Here is a 23,630-nt window from a genome sequence, read left to right as displayed (position 1 = left end):
TAGATGTTTTTTATGTATGTCTTTGCTCTTTTGTTTACTATGTGTTCTAGTTATGCCACATCAACTCTTGGATCATTTTCACGCATATCCATTAAATAGTTTGTTTTATTCCGTGTTTTGCCTTTGCTGCTAACTTTTTGAGGAGTATATTTTTATATAAACGAATCAGATCAAAAAGTAGAAATGTTTTTTAGGAACTGCTTTATTGCTTTTCGATCATTTCGTTTGCTACTCAGTAATGGAAAGACAGAATTTGAAATTTAAATATCTTAAGCTCTACTGAATGGCAACACGCTGGTGCGTGAAGATAATACGTATTCTGTTATTATCGTGTTATTCAAATAGCCCAATCTGTGGATTAAAATTGAAAGATATTTAAATTTTGCCGAATAATTACATGCCAAAAAGCAAGTCGGGAGCGCTGGAGACAAAAGTGTCTTATTCGAACAGTGTTGTCACTTCTCATTTTCAAATCGGTAAGTTTGTCAGACAAAAATTCGTTATGAAATAAATAAATCTGAAAACATTCAGATTTTACATTACGCCCAAAAGGCTGGTACTGTTCGGTTTCGAGGGCCGTAAAAAAATTGCAGCGAAAATGTACGCGCAAAAGCGCTAAATCTAGCAAACGCGCCCATTTAACAGCGCGCCAAATCTAGCGTACGCGCTGATTTCAGATTGCGTAAGTTTATATACTTCTATATTGCTTAAGAGGCCATTGAAATACTAGTTTAATTTTTAAATCCTTTTTTGACATCCTATGGATTTAACCAGGTATCCATTCAGTTATGTTTAGCAATTTTTATATAAATTATAATAATGATCTGAAATAGTTATTTACTCTTATGCTTCTATTCAGTCATGTTTAGCCTTTTTCATATAAATTATAATAATAAAAAAGTATTATATGAAATTAACCTTTCATCTAAATTAAAAAATCAATCTCAATTAAAATATTAATCTTAATCAATTAACTATTTACTACTATACTTACTTTCTTGCCTCAATTATTTTTGGCAGCATTGGCATCAACAATAGTTTGGCGATTTTTTACGGTTGTCGAAACCGAATAGTACCGGGCTTTTTTTTTTAACGGTTTGTGTGTTACCTTTACTTCCTTGACTTTGACCATCAATATATTTTCACTTAAAAAGTCAAAGGAGCACCCAATTCTAGGTAAAAGTATATTTACGGAACATTCAACTACTCAGGTTACCACCATAAATGAAACAACTTCGTGATAATGCAAGGGGTACCCTTCAGTCCACTCTACTCGATAATTGAACGTGAGAGTATTTTACTTTTAGCCTTTTTATATCGTTTGGCGATATATACCGCCAAATTTGATGATTAATCGCTGATAAAACCGACAAATACCAAAGTTATTCCTTATATTCAGGCCAATACAGTATGACAGCAAAAATCATTCAATTTTAATTCTCCTTAACCGAAGAACGGTAAATTAAATTAGCTTGAAATGGTAAACCCAGATACTAGTTAATTCATTTTTTGAATTTATATTTTAAAAATACATATTTCAAGAAGCAACAAATGATCGCGTTATATTTGTGTTAAAAATAATGATCTTAGTCTAGAAGACAACTTTTAAACTACTGTGCTCATTGTGTCTAAAATGCGCATTGCACTAGGATTTCCGTGAAAACAAATCTAAATATTTTTCATGCGAGTTTTTGCAATTCTGTGAGGAATGGTGCCTTTTTTTTTTTTTTTCCATCGAAGTCGGTGGTAGAATAGTCATAAACCTATTTAATTCTAAATATATTAAGGAGAGGAAATCAAAAATGCGTACACAAAAGAAAACAAGCTTCTTTCGTTTATAGAAGAAAAGCTTGACTTTTTAGGTCCAGTGATTATGATTATGCGAGCTAGGAAAACTATTCCACGTGTTAAAAATCAACACATCTTCCTTCTCCAGGTCTTTCAGAGCAGACCACTTGTGCTGTGAACTAAGTTCACATTTGTTTTTCTTCAGTGTTTATATATCAGCGCTAGACGTTCAAATTCCGAGTTCCATAATTCTTTGTTTTTTAAATTCAGCAATTGGATTTCAAAGTGTCAATGTCAATATTAAGACTGACACCGTACCTTTGAAAAAGTTCAAGAAACTGTTCTCAAATGTGATAGGTGTTCTTGCTCTGAAGAGGAGGCGATTAAGACGTCATCAAAATAAGGTACACAAAAGTTTAGGCCGTTTAACACCTGATTCATGAAGCGTTGGAACATTTGAGCAGCATTGCATAAGCCGAAAGTCATGACCGGAAACTCGAATAGTCCGAAAGGTTTCCGCAGTTTTTGGAATATCAGCTTGGTTAACGGGCACTTGGTGATACGCCCGCTCAAGATCAAGGCTTGTAAAAATAGCTTTTCCCTCTAAAACTTGCATATAGTCTTCAATGTGCGGGACTGGGTAACGATCAGGAATTGTAGCTGCATTTAACCCGCGATAATCGCCACTTACATTTCGTTTCCGACCTAGATGGAGCGGACTGAACTTTTTTAAGGACGGCAAATTCCCTGTTTCATCATGTATTGAAATTTCTTTTTGGCGGCTTGAAGCTTGTCTGGAGGTAAGCGTCTTGGTTTAGCGGCAATTGGAGGTTCGGTAGTTTCAATATAATGTAGTACATCGTGCTTGGGTTCGGAAATATCCATAACTGCGCACGTGATTGTAGGGAATTCTCTGAGAAGTTGATGCCATGGGGAGTTACCCGAAATCAATTTAATGCTCAAATCTTGACTATTGCGAATTACTCCCGGATAAGTTAAGTTGGTTGTGAAATCTATCAAACGGCGATTCTTAAGACCGACAAGCAAAGAAAATTTTTGTAAAAAGTCCGAAACAATAATAGGACTTCAAACAGTAGCAATAATGAATGGCCATTGGAAGTTGCGGCGCAATCCTAAATCAACAGATATCAGGCGTTCACCAAAAGTTTGAATAGGAGTTCCATTTGCTACATAAAGTTGTAACTTGGTAAGGCGTTTTTGTTCGTGAAAATGTGGTGGAACGACAGAAACATCAGCCCCGGTGTCTACAAGAAACGTTAAGCCCGAATTCTTTTCGATGACGAAAAGGCGTGCTAAATTCCAGCCGCTGTCGTTCACGACTTCGAGCAACGGCCCTTCTCGTTTCCCTATTCGTTATAACGATACGGTAGGCGGCATTTGTTTGCCTTGTTTCCAAATTTGTGGTGGTAAACACAAATACCCTGAGGGCTTTCATAACGTTTCCTCAGTGGGCTACGACGTGTATTTCGACCACGTGATGTGGAGCGGTTGCGCTGAAAAGGTTCCGCTTGGATGGCTACTAACTGAGCAACTTGTTTGGACAAATCATCAGTTTGAGCCTGTAACGCCACAATACCTGGACCAGGAGCCTGCACTGCGTGTATTTGCGCTGGAATGGCCAGCTCGTGAATTTTACCAGAAATTTTGGGAAGATTTTTAAGTGGTTCGCTACTGGCCGCTAAAATGGTTTGCATGTTAGATGGGAGTCTATTCATCCATAATATTTTAAGAATGTTATCCGTTAGGTTACCGGCGGCGAAGTCTGACATTTTAGACAGCAATTGAGAAGGCCTCATATCACCCAACCGTAAATCGTGCAACAGCTGCTTGATTTTAACTATCTTAGATTCTACATAAACAGAAATTAATATATTTTTTTTAAAGATTTGTATTTGTCCGTCGCCGGTGGATTCAAAATTATTTCACGGGCTGATTGCAGTACCTCTGATTCAAACGCGGCGATCGCTGTATAAAATTGAATAATTTGACTTAATTTAAACTGCGCATCCAATTGAATGAACCATAACTATGGATCTCGGCGACAAAAAGGCGGTGGCTTAACTACCACTCGCGCCAATTGTGAAGCAGCATCTTTGTCAACCACTTTAGATCGATCAAATATGCACAATAATAATATATGTATAGAATATACACAATAATAACACGTATAGAAAAATAATCAATATGTATATAGTGACACAGTTTTTTGATACTTGAAATCATATCCGCTGAAATTATGACATAAATATGTTGACTCCCCGGAATGCGGCACAACGCTTGAAATGACAGGTGAAATGTCTTACTTGCACTGGATAACTTACTGCTTCTCAGAATTTTGACATATAATATAAACTCCATATTCGTGCAACATTGAAGGTTGCTATTCGTAATAAATACGGGTCACCAATTATGATAGAGCAATTTTTGAGACAGATCGTTAAATAATTATAACAATTGAATAAAATAAATATTATTTTGTTTTTTGGTTGCTATGGGTTACCAGACTGGCAGAGTTGAGTTGCAGTAGGCAAGTTCCCACATATCTGTATATTAAACTTTTAATTGTTTAAAAACTGTACTTTTTAAAAACACTTATATAAATATGTAAAATAAATAACACCTTTTTAACTAATTCTAGATCATCGTATGTCTGATTTTTCCGCCGACATAGATGCATTTCCAAATCCAAAGCTAGTGTAATTAGGTAGTGATTATCCTTAATATATTTTTTAGAATTTTATGGCAGATTCAGCCTTTTATTATTATTTGCATTATTTCTTATTACGAATATATTCTATACATTGTATTACTGAAAGTTTTTTTTGTGGAGGGGGCGCCAGTTATGCTGCTACGCCACTGGACCTAGGCTGATATAATCTGGTTGGGTTTACTGTATACTTTATTCATCTATTTTTATAAATTTTGACGTTTTTATTGACCTACTCACTTGAAAAGTAAATGCTTCGAAACAAATTACTTCCTTTCCTAATCTTATATTAACAAACTCTACGAAAATCACAGTTATGTACAAATGTGGGCTACCGTTAAAAGAGCGGCATGCGAAGAGGTGGAAAGGAGAAGAGGAAAAAGGCGAGACTCGTAAATAATATTCGCTTAATCAAAAAGGTCAAGGTGGTGGTGAGTAAAATGTCAACTTAGCAACCATCATCAAGTAGGCTACTTGAAATTACGGCATTTCAGGGTCATTTTCGTTTTTCGGCCATTGTTCAATTACTTCGTAGAATCGTGCGTAAACTGTGTTCGGGAGTTCTCAAGCAAAAAAAAATAAATAAATAAAAATAAAAATAAAAAAATAAAAATAAGATAATTCTCCTGATGGAATCTTAAAATTATTTTTTGGATATCTGAATATCTAGAAACGTTAATGAATTTTTATTTAGAAAGCCTGAAAGCTTAAATTTGATGGCATAAGGCTTTGTTTAATTCCGTTAATTATTTAATAGAATGCACAATTTCACGCTAACGTGAACACTGATAAGTTGGTTAAATTTTCATATAAAAGAAGTATACTATATTCGAGAAGATCGTTATTGGTGAGGGGGGGGACATACCGTGGACTTGGAGCGCTCAATTAAAATGCTGTTTTGAAAAAAAAAAAAAAAAAAAAAAATTCAGAAGGAATACTTATAGTAGGGCTTCTAGTGATTTGCCGGTATTCGACGTGGTTAGGTCAGTGGTCAGTGGTCGGTGGTCGGCAAACCGTGGCTTTTTGACTCCTTGGAGTATGGCTTTTCCACATGCGGGAGCGCGCATGTAAAAGCAAGAAAATCTTGAAAATACAGCTCAAAATCTGTCAAATTTTAGAGAAGCATGAAAACGTATCCGCCAGTGTTAATTTTTTTAGTCGAAAGGGGTCCCTCAGGGACTATTGTTTTCGTTTTGCGATTTTGCGTTGAAACACTATAAACGGCTGTTTCACTTTTCAAATTGTTGCCACCAAATATTATCGCTATGTATTATATTCAAAGAAATTAAATAATAAAGAATCTGCATAAATGTATGTATATTTCTAGCACTGTGATAAAACAACGGTACCTAGAGCCATCCAATTTTGAATGACGTAATCCTACTGCGAATATGGGCATTTGGAAGCCCAAATTTGAAATTCGGAATTTGTTTTATTATCGGTTTCAAACTTTAAAGAAATTTTTTATTAACAAACTCAAGGATTTCAAAGCTAGCAACCTTTCAGATTTTTTAGGGGGGGGGTTACCTATTTCGGCGTTGATTGTGCAGATTTAAATTGTGCTGTCGTAGTATCTGTTATATGCCAAATTTTAACTAATGAAATGCTTCGAATTAATATACCGTTCAGTGCCAATTTTAACTTGAATGAGAGACCGAATAATGTAAAAATGAAGTTTAGTTTCAAAATATCAGGATTTTAACTTCTTAGACCTTTCAAATCTGATCTTTTTTCCAGTGTCTGAAACACATTTTCCAAGCAAGTGAATTTAGTCAGCGTAAAATATATAGACGATGTTTGGGTTGCATATAATATGAAAAAACTTCAAATTGTAAATGTCTAAAAACTAAAAACCCAGATATTTTGACAGGAAATTTCATTTTTACGTTATTTGGTGTATCAAGTTAAAACTGCCGTTGTACTGATTCTAGTAAGATTTTTACTGGTGTATTGATTAATTGGCCAATTTATCAGTCACGAGAGACTTACTTACCGTTGTATCATTCATTAAGAAGCGCTTTTTGAGCATACATTTCCAGAAGAAATTTGCAAAGGTATGAAATTGGTGATTAAGATTATTAACTCCATTATAACTAAAGCTCTTAATCATCGCCAGTTTAAAGAATTTTTAGTTGAAATGGAGAGTGAGTACGCAAATTTTCTGCTGCGTAACAAAGGATGTTGGTTATCAAGAGGAAACTTTTTGAAACGTTTCGCGTTCTTATTAACAGAAATTAGAGCATTTATCCATGGAAAGAGTGTTTATTATCCAGAATTCAAGAACGGTCAGTGGATCTAAAAATTTTATTTCATGGTAGACGTTACGTCTCATTTAAATCAACTTCATCAAAAACTACAAGATAAAAAGGAAAGTAATTTTTTTTTTATGTTAAAAAATTATCACTTTTTGCTCAAGATTTTGAAAGAGAAAGTTTGATTCACTTTCCAAACCTGTTGAAATATCACCGAAAAAATAATTCTGATATTGACATTTGCTATTTCAAAACAACAGTTTTAAATATGAGAGAAGTTTTTCGCAACATGTTTCAGGAATTTATAAACAACAAAGTGATGTTAGCTGTATTGTGGAGTGAAAACAGATACAGCGTTGAGAAACCTCTTAATACTACTGTAACCGATTACTGCCTTTAATCCTTCCAAATGCGTGTTTGCCCAACCAAGAGTATCCTTTCTTGGTCATGAAATTTCCGCTGATGGCGTTCGACCCCTTCCAGACAGAGTTACCGCTACCCGCGATATGCCCGAACCATCTACAGTGAAGGACTGAAGAAGATTTCTTGCTATGCTCAATTTTTATCGACGTTTCTTACCTCATGCAGCAACCATACAAACACCTCTAAATTCTTTTTTGGTTGGAAGCACGAAAAACGATAAACGTGTTATAACCTGGATCACAGAATCTCGCGAAGAGTTCCAAATATGCAAAAATGATTTAATTTCGGCAACAAATTTGCAGTATCCTTCCACATCCAAACCATTATCACTCTACTTTTATAAGGTATTCCTCCCACTTTCCTAGCGTGTCTTTGAGGTGTAGTGGTTCTGCACGCTGGGCCGGTACTCCAGATCGATTCCCGGCGAAAACGGTTGCACATTTTTCATCTCTTCTGCTTCAAAAAAATAACTTAATGTCTCTACACGTCGACGCATTAATAACAGGTATAGGAACAGTTTTACAACAGAAAGATCAAGAATTATGGATACCACTTTCATATTTTTCTAAAAACCTCTTACCATCACAAACCAGATACAGCACTTACGATCGCGAATGATTAGGAATTTATGAAGCTGTCAAATATTTTTGACATATGCTAGAGGGACGCGTTTTCATGATCTTCACAGATCACAAACCCTTAACCTATGATTTTCAACAGCGTTCGAATAAAGCTTCTCCTCGTCAAATGAGACACCTAGATTTCATTTCAGAACTATAAACCCTCTTAAAAAGCAAATCTTCCACTAATCTCAATTTGCAGCCTATGCATCTGTCACCTGGAAAATCATTCAGGGTTCATAGCCACATTTTAGTTAAAAAAAATAAGCACCTATAAGCACTTTTCAAGCACATTAAAAAAAAAATATATATAAGCACCTGTCTAATTACATTATACACAACTGCATAACCTTAAAAATTAGACTTGTAATTTAAAATATGAGAAATGCAGTATTTATTAAGAGAGAATAAGCTTTACCTCAACCATGGAAATACTTTTTTTTTTAAAATTTTAAATAAAAGTTCAATTTACAGAACTAGTTTACAATGAGAGAAAAAAAAAAAAAAAAAAAAAACTATGCAGAGCTAAACTATATTAAAAGATTTAATGATGAAATTTCAGTTCAAAATAGAGAAAATAAATAATAATAAGGCATATTTATTGTATTCGCTTGGAACCTAATAATAAATACAATTTATTTTTCCACTCACATTGATATTTAAATAATTTAAATCTAAATTCTGAACATTTTCTAAATTTTCATCGTATATCAGTTTTCCCTTAACAGATATTGCGAACAAAGTAATTTAAGTAAAAAAGAGGAACATTTCTGAAATCAGAAGACAGAAATTTGCTTCATGCAGTCATCCTTTAACAGTAAAAGCTTAACTAAAACGCATACTTGGAAATTGACGAATATTCGGATAGTCGAGCGTAACTTGAAACAGAGGAGCGGAGGAGACTATAGCCGCTCTTTAGATTTTTCCGCTAAATAAATGCTTTTGACATTTCGATATGTGCATCATATAAAAATAAACCAAAGGAACTGAAAAATATTCTGCTTAGCAAGCACAGTAAAACTCTTTTAAGTGTTCATAAACAAATCTCGGACAGAACATCAAAATTAATTATCTCTGCAAAATATCGCAAACGTTATTGCGCAATACGTGCGCCGTAATTCTTCCCTACGTGATATTACGGAATCGGAATCAACAGCTGCCGCTATTAAAGAACTAAATAACTGGGGTGTTTTTCATTCTAATTTTCAACAGACGGCGTTAAATTTCCGAAATAGAATCATTCTTCGCTTGGGTTGGTAGACCGCAGACCTTTTAGTCCTATTCAATCCAGATTGGAAAGTCATAAAAAAAAAAAAAAAAAAAAAAAAAAAAAAAATTCCGTTGCTTTTTTTGCAGTGAACTGTAACAGTTTCAATATTCGAGATTTTGCGGAGAAAGGGGAGAACCTCCCAATCTTCGTACTGTATAATGTATTGGCCAAAAAAATGAAATTATTTTGACTATTCGATTACTTTCCCTTTATTCAAGCCATTCCGAATATTATTCCTTAGAAAGCTAATCTGTGTTAAAACACAACCATTTTTGGAAGTTTACTATACTTCAGCAGTTACTACAACTATGTTATTACAAACATTCCTACATATGCTCATAATATAAGCATAACGATCATAATAAACACGAATATGAACTGGCCAAGCGGAGCGAGAATGCAAATTATTAACATCTTGATAGAAATTCAAACATGTGTAATATTTGGGTGGGAGAAAAAGAATGCCGAATGTACCGGAATTTTCTACTGCTTTTGCAGTTCTTTGACTAATAGACCGACGGGCACCTACCTGTCTGTACTCTTCGTTCACACCAAAGGTTATGTTAATGCAGAGAAAAGGGGAAAAGCTATTTCCGGGAGTATGATTCACCATCTGACATTTCATATTAGGAAGAAAAGTTGTTTATTTAGTTTCGGCTTTGGAACGGGGAAAAATAGCGCGTTCATTAAAAAAAAAAAAAAAAAAAAAAAACACTAAAAGCAAAAAATAAGCTCTAAAATTTAAAAAATAAGGGCTTTGAAGAAAAAGTAAGTACCTATAAGGGCTTTTATATTTTATTTTCAAATATAAGGACTTATAAGCACTTACAAGGACCGCTACGAACCCTGTCATTTTATTGTGATGTTCAGGATTCGAGATTTCGACCTTACGTTCCCTCCGGGTTTCGCCATGCAATTTTTACTCAGTTACATCGTCTGTCACATTCTGGCATCAAAGTTCGAAGAAACTGATACAGCAATGTTTCGTATGGCCTAACATAGCCAACTGGACACGTTCGTGCTTAGAGTGCCAAAGATCTAAAATTGTCAGACACACCACCAGCCAACTTAAAAATTTTAATTTGCCCTCATCTCGCTTCAATCACGTGCACCTCAACTTGACAGGCACTTATATTTGTTAATAATAAAATAATACATGTGTGTGTGATTATGGCAAAGCCTCAAGGGCTATCTGCCTAAGGGGAGGGATGGCTTCGTGGAGGACTTTCTAAGGGAAACTGGCTCGTATACATGTTACTCATGGGGAAAACCACGAAAACGGCCACGCAGCCAGCCCGTTCGTGGGATTCGAACCTCGGACCGAACTACCAGTGTTCAGCGACTTTACTGCTTGTCCACTGATGGGCCTAATAATATAATACATGAATAAATTAATTGCTATGTATACATTTTTCTTACCTTGGATGAAGCAAATTTATCATTTACTTCATTGAAGTCAATCCTTTCAAATTTTTCTCTTTCCAGGCTTAAAAATGCTAGATGACTTAGGGGATCTTGTCCCAGCATTGATTGTAAATATGTGAAAATTTATTTTAATTTGCTGAACAACATTTGATAATGGAATAGTAAGTAGTATTCGAAGTGCGACTCTTAGGTTTGAAAAAACATTTTCTCTATAGATCTGTAGTGGAATTTTAGGTTCCGTTTCTTTTCTACTGCGGAGTAAGGTCATGCAGTCACACTCACTGCTCAAAACAATTAGGGTATATTGTGGGTTCGGTATGAAATAACCATATAATCGATAACCTTTCTGAACAAAAGGAAATAGAAGAGATTATAAAGGAAAATTATAACGTTTACAAAGTTGGGAATATGCAAATTTAGTTTGGGACGTCGAAAACTATGCGTTTTAGATAAGGAGTAAAGAGCGACCTGCAGCTTTCCTTTTGTAATAGGAGATTAAAAACAATTGACATGCGTTGAATGCTTCGTAGCAGTGAACGATGTCTTAGCAAGATGACTTAGTTGAATCGGTACCCAGGAAGACCATCAGTCGTTTACAGGAGAGTCAAATGCAATCCATTGTAGCAGAAGCGTTAGGATTTTATTGTGAAAATTATGGAACTGAATTTTGGAAACTGGATATGTTTGAGAATTTCGGGACCAGGTCGTGTTATCGTTTTAAAATAAAAAGCGGGAGATATACGTGCATTTTGTTTTAAAAAATAAAAATATATCTCTACTTTGGAGAAATAAAGTGGTCAGAAAGAACGTTTTGATTAATGTACTGCAAACATTTTATTACACATTTTATCAGACAAATCAAGAAAATAAATAATTAATTATATTACAACAGTTATTAATTTTAAATATAAAAACTGAAATTTTCCGGAAAATCTTGTTTGGAGACAACCTGGGGCATCATGCACCCCCTCGCTACACCACTGCGTCTATAAGGTTCTCGCCAAGAACCCAAAGTGTAGGAACCCTTTACTATCTCATAATACCAACTCTTTTTTTTTTTTTCCTAAAATAATTTAAAAATATGCAAACACGTAAAAGATTTAATTCTCGAACTAATCTACAATATCATTTAAATTCAGAAGCATAAGCAAATCAAGTGCAAAATCTATCCATGAAAATAAATCTACTAATTTAATAAATTAAAATTAAATTAAACAATTTTTTAAAAAAAGTGCATATGTGAATGATCGTATAGTAGGCAGGAGACAGACTTATCAAGAGGAAGTTGCCTCCAAACCTAACTCTCCAATCATTCAATTCGTGTTTCGTCATTCATGCAGGCAAGGGTAAAAGTCAAAACCAAAAGTAATTCCAATAAAGTGGTACCCTTAGAATTTATTCTCCCTCAATTTTTGAAGTCTAACTTTAAAGTAACAGTTTGGAACCACATATGCAATGTTCTTGTACTTGCTCGCAACATCAATTTTTTTTTTTTTTTTTAAATATACGAGATAAAATTAATGAAAGATTACTATTTCGAGGCCCTGAAAACATGGAGCCTTATGCAGTAATCAGACACTGCACTGACCTAAATTACTACAACACAGACCTTGAGTTAATACTGTTAATAAATCCATTGACTGAATAAGGTCTTGACACTAAATCAACAATCACCAATCTTCTGTACCAATGGATGGAATACAAAAAATTGAAGCAAACTAAAGGCAATTTAACTGCACCACATTATTATGGATATTCATTATATTGATGTTAAGTAACAGAAAATATGGATTAGCACAGAATTATGTTATTTGCTGTGGTTATTTACACAGTGTACTGATTTCCATTACTCATCATTCAAAATAATAATTTACATAAATAAATGTGAGTAAAATGACATTTTATATGCTACACCTTTAAGTTTAGAAATTTTCCTTATTCAAACAGTTTTCAAAAGTTCTCATCTATCTATCACAGGTGACTTCTAAGCTGTTACTTGTGAATTAAATTAACGAAGATCTTGCATCACTGGCATATCTTTCAGATATATTCTCAAAACCACATGAATTATATCTCTATCTACATGGTTTTTTTTTTACTGTTCTCATTGCCATGAGAAAATAAAAAGTACAAAGAGAAAAATTGGTTAATAGGTTGGTTATGTAAAGCAAAGAAAATTTTCACCATTTCCAAATTTAGAATCTTTTTAAAACAGAAAATGATATCATTGTTGGAAAAGAATTATGCAATGACATATATTTGCAGCTCAAAACTCTAAGGTTACCATTTGAAACTTACTTTCTAAGTGATAATTATAATAAATTTTCATGGGTTTTTGGTCTTTTCCAATTCAATATTGAAAATAGCATACTGTGCTTGAATAAAAGAAAACAGTTAACTGAACTCACAAATTACACTGGACTTAAAATGAAATTTCAAGCAGATGTCATGGTTCATTACTGGACCTACCTGTGAAAATGGAATACCGTGCACAATGGAGCTTTAAAAATTTCAGTTAAGTTTGCTTCTGCATATCTGCGAGAAAAAGTTTTTATCAATAACACAAATAAAGTACCAAAATTGATTTGCTGTACGTGCCCATCTCATACTTCAACTCATAAATTAATTCAGTTTCAGTAGTTTGTTTTTACTTTAACAGCATGCATCAAACATTTTCATTTTTAGCTAAAAAGATAAAGAATACCGAAACCCTAATGGCTTTGAATTACTAAAAATGAATATGATTTTTTATTAATTTAATTATTTAAGACAAATATAAAATTAATTGAAATTTAATTTTGCGTATTTTAAAAGTATAAGTACACTGATAGTAAAAAATTATTTTCAAATGAGAGAAAAGTAAGGTGATCTACAGAACATTCTAATTTATAAAAGTGGTCTCTCCTTGGAAAAACTTTGAGAAATGCTAATAAGATCATATACAAAGATAAGTATTTTTATGAAAATAATTTCAACCTAGTTGGTGATAGAAATGTTTACATTAAACATAACCTTTTACATGGGACCTGTAATGCAAAAATTCCAGTTAGAAATTTAAATGCATATTACACTTTAATGTGTTTAATAAATAAATTACATATTGCACTTTAATGCAAAAGTTCTTTATATTTACATATAAAACCCAATTAGATGCAAAAAATTAATTCTTCCACGGCAACAGCAACAAATTTAATAAAACATGTTACATCCAATCATGAATCATAAACTGCCTAAATAGGCAACTTTTGTTTTGTAGCCTGTATTTATATCACCCATGATGAAAATACAAAAACTTCATGCAGTCTATTTAATAAGAACCATTTCATGGCTAACAAGAAAATAAAGTAATGCAAGGGCTGGTGACATCTGCATAATAAATACAGAAACTTCCAATTTATCAGAGTAATACCAGGAACAACATCCATAGTCAACTCGTAATCATAATCTGAGGATAATTAGAAAACAAAAGAAAAATAACTAACATTATAATTGGCAGAAAAACACAGTTCACAACTTACCTGTGTTTTCTTGTAATTTAATCAAGAAATAAGTACAACTGATTATGTAAATTCCATCACTATTGAAATATTTTTTAGTAAACTAAAACAATGTCATTGACTTCAAAACTTGCATAAAAAATCAGTCACCCACTCATTTTCTTTTCTTTTTTGTATTTTCCATAGATAGTTTTGTTTCGTGCTGATAATTTTTCCACCATTACACAATTAACAAACTTAACTTTTCCTTTAGTTATGGGCCTGATTAATTTAACCCCAGTCAAATAAGAGTTTATTGTATTGACAAAAGAAAAACTGCAAGTTATTCCTTAAAAACATATCTATCATCAAAATATCCCAGTTACAGTGAAAATTATGGACCCATATACCTACATAGCAGTACATTAAACTCCATTTCATAAGAGTAACATATTACACTATTGCAGTAGTTAATGTAGGAATACCCCCCCCCCCAATCTCAGTTTGTTAAATTAGTTCCCTGTGATTTACTAGTCTTGAAAAATGTTAAAAGAAACATGCTATTTACCATTTATGAAACTTCTGCCAAACAAGAACAAGTTTAATTTAGTGACACATAGCAGTCCAAAGGTACCCAGTATAGATTTTCCATGATAACTGAAAACACAAGCACAAATATCACTTAGATCAATGAAGTATTGCTTAAGCAATGCTTTTAAAAATTGCATGATTTTCATCATTCTATCACCCCTTGAAATCTTCTGCTCCTTAAGGTTGTTTATTGTGCTCATTAACATCTGTATTGACAAGGCTTCTCTTCTGGAGGTATGCATCAGGTTCCTACTTAAAACCCCATAGTGGATAACAAGAAATCAAATAGTCCCTCTTCCTATCCTTAATCAATTCAGAAGGCCCACCATTCCAAGACTAAATTGAAGGTAGCAAGGCTTTGGGCCAGTGTTTGAGTCCATAAAATAAGACTAATTTATCAAACTTTCTCATTCTACCTTATGTAGGGTATGAATGTGTAATCCCACAGTTGCTTTAATTAACAGGGAGAAGGGGTACATAAATTGGTTCTTACGTACAGTAGACTTGTATTTTTGAAATTTATACTGAAACAAACTTCAAATTTTCCCACTCTCTCTATTTTAAGACTTGCTTGTAACAAAATAAATACCATCAAAATATTTTTTGCAATAAAATAATTTACTCTAAAAGTGAATTTTTAAATTTAATAGTTAAAAATACTTTACTTTTGCATCTTTGTATACCATCTATTTTTTTCTTGCATACCACCAATGGTATGTGTTGTGAAACACTGCTCTAAAGTTTTGTTCAGGTGCTTTAGAAGACAATGTTTCTTAACGTATTTTTTTTATTTTAATAAAAAATATATAACAACAATTATCATTTGCATTTAAAAATTATTACTTGTTTAGCAAAATATATTAATAGTTCCATATCTGAAATGAGCATTGCAAGACGATACAAATCAACAAGTTCTGTTCGAAATTTAACTAATAATTTTAAAGATTAGAAAATTATTCAAAATATTTTTTTAAATCATTGATATAAAATGTTCAATTACCTTCGTTAAAATGATGGAAATTGCATGGAAGTGTTCAAAATGCACTGAGAGCTGGGCCATACTTAAAATACAAAGCTAATACAAAGAATCTAAATAAATAAAAGCTAATACAAAGAATCGAGATTTATCCTTTGAAAAAACAAACAAATTCAAAATTTAGCATTATAAAACTTGCAGCAGATTTAGGAGAACGGCTTACAGTAAAAGTTAATACCAAAATGGGTTTGTAAGAGTCACTGGGTCACACTTTCTTATAATGGGGACCAGCAAGAAGAAAATTCTTAGTCAACAAGAAAACAATGAAAATGTGCTTGGTGTTTGTAAAATCAATAATAAGAAAGATTAATCACATTGGAGTAATGTTCCATTTGCAAATGAATATACTTGGGCCTAATGCACAAGTTGCTGCAAAGTGAAAGTTGAATGAAGAAATAAACCAGAAAAACCTATTGACTACAGTTAAGCATGAAGGTGAAAGCATAATAGTTTGGGTATATTTTGCTGCCTCTGGAATGGGGAATTTATTTTTTACAGAAAAAGAGCATGGATCTATATTGATCCATGTTCTTATACAAATATTCTTAATGAACCTGAAAGCATCTGCAAGAAAACTTGGAATGCAAATTAAGAGTACATTCAAGTTCTACAGGGATAACAATCTTAAATATTCCCTGAACATTTACTTGTGATTATTATAAAACTGTCCTGAAGTTATAACAAGTCTTTTGGTTTCTTCAGATTTTAATACTATCAAACATGTAAAGAATGAGTTGGAGAACAGAATAAGCAAACATGACACTTCTTTGAAAGCTCTATTAAAAGCAATTCTTACGTAGGAATGAAACAAAATGAAACATGCTTACTCGAAAGAAAAAAAATTAAAATCCATGCCAATGCACATGAAAAGAGTTAATTTTAGCTAAATGATATCTAACGAAGTATTGGATGTCCTGTTACTTTCATGCTTTTATTAAATATAAGCTGCTTGCTTAAAGTATCCGAATACATATACAAGTTCATTTTCAGAATTTTCCAGATACGCTTTTTTTTTTTTAAACCAAAAACGTTTTGAATAACTTTTTTAAAAATGAGGAACAATATTATGCATGAAAGAGAAGTCATTTTGCTAATGTTTAGTGATTGATATTTTGAAATAAAACTCAAAAACATAAGCATCTGAAAACAAATGTGAGCCACTGTATTTACTTTCTTCTTGGCCATTCTCAACAAACAAAAATTCTCACTAAACTGTGCAATTTAGTGCCAATAATAAATAAGTATAACCTCAAAAAGCACTCATAAGAACTTTTGTTGTATGTAATTCTGATTAATCCTCGATTTTATTTTTGTACAGAAACAAAAAAAGATTAAAATCTGGGACTTGCTTTCTACAAAACTAACACTAAGTACTTTCAAAGTTACAGGATCCTGCCATAAAAAAAATAATGTGCATTAATAAACGCAATATTTAACTTTATCTGGAAGTGGGTGAACCGTGGCGCAATTACGAAATGTGATACGAAAAATTATGACAAGTGAATATCCATTTAAAAAGGAAACTTTTTTAATAAAGTTGACTATTATAATGTACAGGGGTTGGACAAAAATATGGAAACACCTTTAAAAAAACATCTTTCTTTGCTTAATATGGTTTAGGAAACCCGTTGGCATCCAAAACAGCTTGCAGTCTTCTCGGAATGGATAAATACAGTTCCTGTGTGTTTGCCAAGGGAATATTATACCATTCTTCCTGCAAAACGGTGGCAAGTTCAGATAACGATGTTGGCGGTGGATAACGAGAACGCACTTTCCGTTCCAATGTAGACCACAAAGGTTTGATAATATTCAGGTCTGGTGACTGTGGTGGCCATGGGAGATGGGACAACTCATCCTCGTGCTCAGAAAACCAGTCCTGGACAATGTGAGCTGTGTGAACAGGGGCTTTGTCATCTTGGAAGACACCATCACCATCGGGGAACAAAGTTTGTACCATGGGATGAACTTGATCGGCCAAAATGTTCACATAAGTCTTGGCAGTCATGTGCCCTGACACAGTTATCATGGGGCTAGCAGAGAACCACGATATGGCTGCCCAAACCATAACAGGACTCCCGCCATGTTTCACTCTTGGCAACAAGCAGTCTGTATTATAGGCTTGAGATGGCGTTCTCCAGACGTAAACTCGACCAGAAGTGGGAAACAATGTGAAAGAAGACTCGTCAGACCATATTACTCGCTTCCACTGCTCTATAGTCCAGGCTTTATGACTTACACATCACCTTTTCCTGTTACGGGCATTAGCATTACTGATGAGTGGCTTCTCAATTGCAGCACGGCCAGCAATTCCCTGTTTATGAAGCTCCCTTCTAATTGTTTTGGTACTCACAGGGTTCGGTAACACAACATTCATTTCAGCAGTAACTTTTGCAGCTGTGGTCTTCTTATTTTTCGTCACAATTGCCCTTAATGATCGTCTGTCACGATCACTCAGGACACACTTTCGTCTGCGGTGTGATTTAGCAGATGATGTTTATCCGCTTTTCAAATATGCGGAATAAATCTTCGATACAGTACCTACCTCTTGAAACACTAAACACCTCGGCTACCTTGCTTACAGAAGCACCTACCATACGTGCTCCAACAATTTGCCCATGTTCGAAGTCTGTTAACTCTGACATAATGCAATGACAACCTCACATAACAGTACTCCGACAACTGAACTGTTTAGCACATTTACGAAGTTGTATAGGTGGCGTCAGTAGTCAAAAACGGCAGTGCCACCTACATATTTCATTAAAATCAATCTTTCTTTTCAAACATGCATTTCACAAGGTGTTTCCATATTTTTGTCCATCCACTGTACGTTACATGAATATAATTATACATAGTATTAAGTATTATCTGCTATTTCACATAATTATTGTAGGCTTTGAAACTTATAACCCAGGTACAAGAAAACAAAGATACAGAGGTAAAAATGGAATGAATATTTCTTAACCTTATGAAATGTTCTCCTAATATGTCTAAATTAATATGGACATTCAAAATATCAACACTGTATGTCTATTTGGTAAAGTACTTCATAGCTCATTTCAGATGAAACAAAGTATTCACTAAAAATTAAAGAATAGCATTTATTAATGATTTTTAATTTATGTAAGATAACGCTGTTGAACTTTTTTAATGAAACAAAATAAATCATTATTTTGTGAAATTTCATACTGAATAAGATTACATGCCAAAGAATCAGGTTGCCTAAATAAGCAAATTCTGTAGTACAAAGTCCGTAATCCAGACTCGTCGGGACTTCGGTGATTCCGGATTAGGGGTTTTTCCGGATTATAGATCATCACTATAAATTTAGTAAGATGGCATGCAGAAATTATACAATTAAAAATATGAAACCGTAATTTATGAAATAAAGAGCAATTATGATATAAAGGATATCAAATTTTACAAAAAAAAAAAAAAAAAAAAACCACTTAATATTTATTTGTTTACTTTATTAAACATTTCTTTACAAGCATGCATGCGTAGAGCATACATTACGCGCGCACACACTCTTTACGTGCATGCATAAAGCATACAAAAAAAAAGTTTGTGGCCTTTGAGGTCTGGATTTTATATCATTCCGGATTATGGACTTTGTACTGTATATAAATTAATATTAAAGCCAAAAGAATTATTTTGATTAATAAACATTTGAAAATAACTGATTAATATTTTATAATATCAACTGACTTATACATGAAATCAATTTGTGTATAAAAAAAAAAAAAAAAAAAAACATGTGCAATGGAGGACTAACTTGCATAATAAAAGTCCAGATTGTTTTTAAAGAAACCACATAACCAGTAGTTATTTGACATACACCTTTATTGGAAAAAATTATTTTCAAATATTTTTTTTAATCAAAAAATCAAAGCAAAATGGGAAATATGCACACAACACGGCAAAATTTACGATAAAGTCAACAATTTGCTTAAAAAAGTAGGGGAAAATATATACGAACAAGTTACTTTTTAAACTTTTGCAGTGCCAATAATAATAGTTTAAGGTTTTTAAATTAAAAAAAGTGCTTTAAAAATGTATACTGCATTAATTTTATAACTGGCAAAGATTTGATCAAAGACTAGAGAGACAGATTTAACACTTTAGTGTATTAAAACATTTACCACAGTCGAGCACAACACACAATTACAAAAAAAAGTTTCATTATGGTTTGAAATAACTCTTTAAAAAAATGGATAAATGGAATATACAAAATTAAATCAAAATTTCACATGCTTCCCATCAAATTTTAAAGTTGTATAATTTAGTATAGCAATTAGACCAAGTTTTAACTTAATCAGATCAATCAAGTTTTAATTTATAGTACACGTTATACATAAAAAGGCGCAAGGTTTCTAATTTTTTCTACACCATGTAAATTTGAAGATTCAATTTTCTCCCAATTCCAAGATTCAATTTCACCTATCAAATATTTTAATTCTGTATGAAAAAGCAATTAAAGCCACAGTATTTATTAAATCTCAGCAATTATTTATGATTTTTCTAAGCAATTACTTAAATTACTTCTAGATAAATCAGTTCTGAGGGTTTTACATTTATTTAATTTTTAAAATAATGTTATAAATCAGATTTTTAAATAAATTTTAGAAATGGCAAGGCAAAAAAGCAATCATATGAAAAAGGAAATAGGAGCTATAGAAATAAACATCGTTTTCACGAAACTGAAGAAAAGCAATTAAACTGAAATACAAAAAATAAACACCTCAAACACTCACTGCCATGTTAAAAATATATATTTTACATTTTTGTACTCTTATTACTTTGGTAAAGGTGAAAAATGGCACAAAACTGGAATGATTTATTAAATAGTTGAGATGTATTTATTTTTAGCTTTAAAATATTTTAACAATGATGATTTGTATAAAAAGTATACAAAAATATTAGTTTTCTCCAAAGTTTCGCAAGATGTCCCTGCAAAAAGAAAAGAAGAGTATTGAAAATATAAGGAACAAAAGTTACAATATAAAATTTACATACAGAATTCAGTTGGAGGAGAATTCATATATCTTTTTATACTGCCGTGTTTATGTTTTCAATGTCATAATTTTTCTATTTTTACATATTTAAAATTTACATACTTTTTCTAAAAATCTACAAAAAGCATGTGATTTTGGGGTATATGAAGGAAAGTTACAGCCAGTTCACAGACATACATTTACATTGATTCAGAATTAAAGAAACTTGAATTTCATACGGAAATTTAGAATATTAACTGCATTTAGACAATAATTCCAAACATAACAAAAAAAAAAAAAAAAAAAAAAGAGAGAGAGAGAGAGAGAGGGTAAGTCAAGGGGAAAATGGTATTTTCTGATTTCCTGTTCCTAATTTTAATATCTGACAGACTAGCCATGTTTTGGACATATTTTAGGGTGCACATGCGAAAATAAAAAAGTTGAGTGAAAATCGATTTACATATTTTATTCGCTGTTTTGCAGAAAGGTATCACACCATCAGTAAAAACGTAAATAGTAAATATGGAGAAGACAGATTTTTGTATTTTCTCTTGAAATTTCTCATTTCTAATAAAACATTTCTTTTTATAAGATTTTATTTAGCTCACTCTTAATCTTTGCCGCTATGGTCAAAAGTTTCTCATCAATTTTGAAACTATTTCCTGACAATCTATCAAGCTCAAATTTTGCATATAAACTCTTTACAGATAGGAGTGCAATACAGCAATTTTTTTTAAAACTTTTTTTTAAATTTCATGCTGAATTGATGTTTTTGGACATATCTTCAGTGATAAAAACTGAAAATCTCAGAATTTTTCTGTTTGCACTATTATATAGAGCAGAGAAAAATCTTTCATATGAAATTGATATTCAATTTGTAATGTAATTTCTGACTTTTTCATGAATTTTCAAAAATTGTTCACTTTTTCAACTATTTGAAGTCTATTATTTTAAAATTTCAACATCTGAAAATATATCTGTCATAAAGTTTAAAAATTTTTGTGGATTATAAAACAAACTCTTTGTCCCCTTTTAAAACAATGATAAAAAGCTATTAATTTTGAAATTTTCTAGAACTTTTTAAAAATGTCCTACACTAGGTCTTCAAGCAGAAAGGGAACTTTCCAATCTTCTTTCGACGTCAAGGGCTTCCTTTCTCTTGACAACTTAGCTTTAAACTTAGCTTTAACAACAAGTTATTACATCATCATATGTCATATTTTCATAAGCTTTTATTTAACAAGCTGATGCATTTTTTCTATACGATCAAAGTTCTGTGGTATGAAGATATAAGATTTCTAATTCATATACTTGGACAGTAACTCACCTTTCAAGGTATTTTGCTAAAACACTTAGATTTATGCAGGAGGTCACTGGCATGCGTGTTTATACACATAGTAGTGTCTCTTATACTAAAACCATAGCAGTTTCTCAAACTTTTACTACCTGTTCTCAAACTGCCATATTTAAAAAACTGACATTCTCATTTTCAAGGATGCACATGCAGAATGAAATAATATTGTTCTAAAAGATTTAATAACAATATATTTAAACTACAGTTTAGGAAAAATTAAACCAGTATCCTATGCATCAAAATGTTACCAGCCCTTTTATAAACACATTATTTATTCATTAAATATTACATTAACATTTGTACATTTAAATACTCTGATTTCTTACTCATTACACATTACATCATCAACAAACAAACAAACAAACGCACACAAAATAAATGAAATTAAAAGAAAAATGAACCTGATAGAAGATGATTTCAATCAATTTCAATCCCACTTCTTCAGGAGAAGGGACATTGAAATTAATTGCAATCTCTCTTCCACAAAAATCCTTGCTTTTCTGTATCCAGAATTAGCCAACGAACCATTTCGATGTATTTTAATCATAACAACTCATCCAAAAATTCTGGCCATTTCCCAAAGCAAGGAAAAAACAAAGTAAATTCTAATTAGATTCTTGTACTTAAAATAAAGAGAATCCTATCAAAAGAATTGAAAGCGTAAGTGAAATAATAAAATACTTCAGTGAGAAATTCAAATCAAAATTGTTACCTTTAAACAAATAACACATAATCCAAAAAATTTTAAATCTAAGTGAAATTACAAAACTTTAGTGAAAAGACTTACCCTAATTTCCGGAAGAAACGCTGCGGCGTTTACGTGTTTAAAATTTAAATTTTCAGCGGGTGCGGCGTTTCTACCCATGCGGCGTTTAGGTGCACTAAAAATAAAATATTTCCTACGATGGTCATTGTACATAGTTTGGATGGCCTTGTCATTGTGCATAGACTGGTGCTATTCCCACACAAAAGACCACTCAGTTGCTTTTTGCGAACGTTATTTTGTTTACATTCTTTCCCTTGAACGGACCTACGTGCCTTATTCACCCTAAACGAGATCTCAGAACAATAACATTCTTCCCCCTTTCAAATCAACATTCTCATCAGTTTGAATAGTCTATCTTCTCTGGTATTCGATGAATCTTCCAGGACCCATCCTCTCCCCACCCCTGCCTTTTCTGCAAATTTTTACTAAAGAACTCCAACCTATTTTCCCTTCAGCATGAACAAATTTTTCTTGGCATTCTGCCAAATACAGATCCCATCAGTTTGAGTACAAGTACTTGTTGAATAGTTTTTAAGTAAGAAGGGAGCGGAAAATTTTTGAAAATGTCTCTAAACGGCACAGAAGCTATACATTTCTTACCTTTAATTTATTTTTGAGTTATGGTTTCATTTCATGCATTTTTCTTAACTGGTATGTCATATATCAGGACTTAGGTTGAGTTTTTGCATCTATATGGCCCACGACGATGTCACGCGCAATTTAATCTATTGCGGCGTTTCTGTGTAATTTAAATTTTTTTCCCGCCATTTTTCTCGAGTGCGGCGTTTACGCTGATGCGGTCTTTCTTCCGGAAATTATGGTAATTTTTAGTCTTTGTGGAAAAGCAGTTCTAAATTTCTTACTTTACGTTTTTACAGAGTTTGTACGCATTTCTGCACAAGGAAATTAA

The 23,630-nt window shown here is 32.6% G+C and overlaps 1 protein-coding gene across 1 annotated transcript in view; it reads right to left on the bottom strand.

Annotated features, from left to right (window-relative positions):
* Positions 1-19,431: 19,431 nt before the first annotated feature.
* LOC118185165 (transducin beta-like protein 2) overlaps positions 19,432-23,630 on the bottom strand; it is a 59,087-nt gene continuing 54,888 nt past the window's right edge. Inside the window, exon 10 of the mRNA XM_035354976.2 lies at positions 19,432-20,556. Within this exon, the coding sequence (XP_035210867.1) occupies positions 20,526-20,556 (31 nt within the window). The 3' untranslated portion in view covers positions 19,432-20,525. The remainder of the gene's footprint in view (positions 20,557-23,630) is intronic.

The sequence above is a fragment of the Stegodyphus dumicola genome, chromosome 4 (genome assembly GCF_044657685.1).
Source record: "Stegodyphus dumicola isolate Sdum_Otavi_A_Nest chromosome 4, ASM4465768v1".
Lineage (NCBI taxonomy): Eukaryota > Metazoa > Arthropoda > Arachnida > Araneae > Eresidae > Stegodyphus > Stegodyphus dumicola.
The sequence above is the reverse complement of the archived record's forward strand: the minus strand, read 5'-3'. Positions and strand labels throughout refer to the sequence as shown.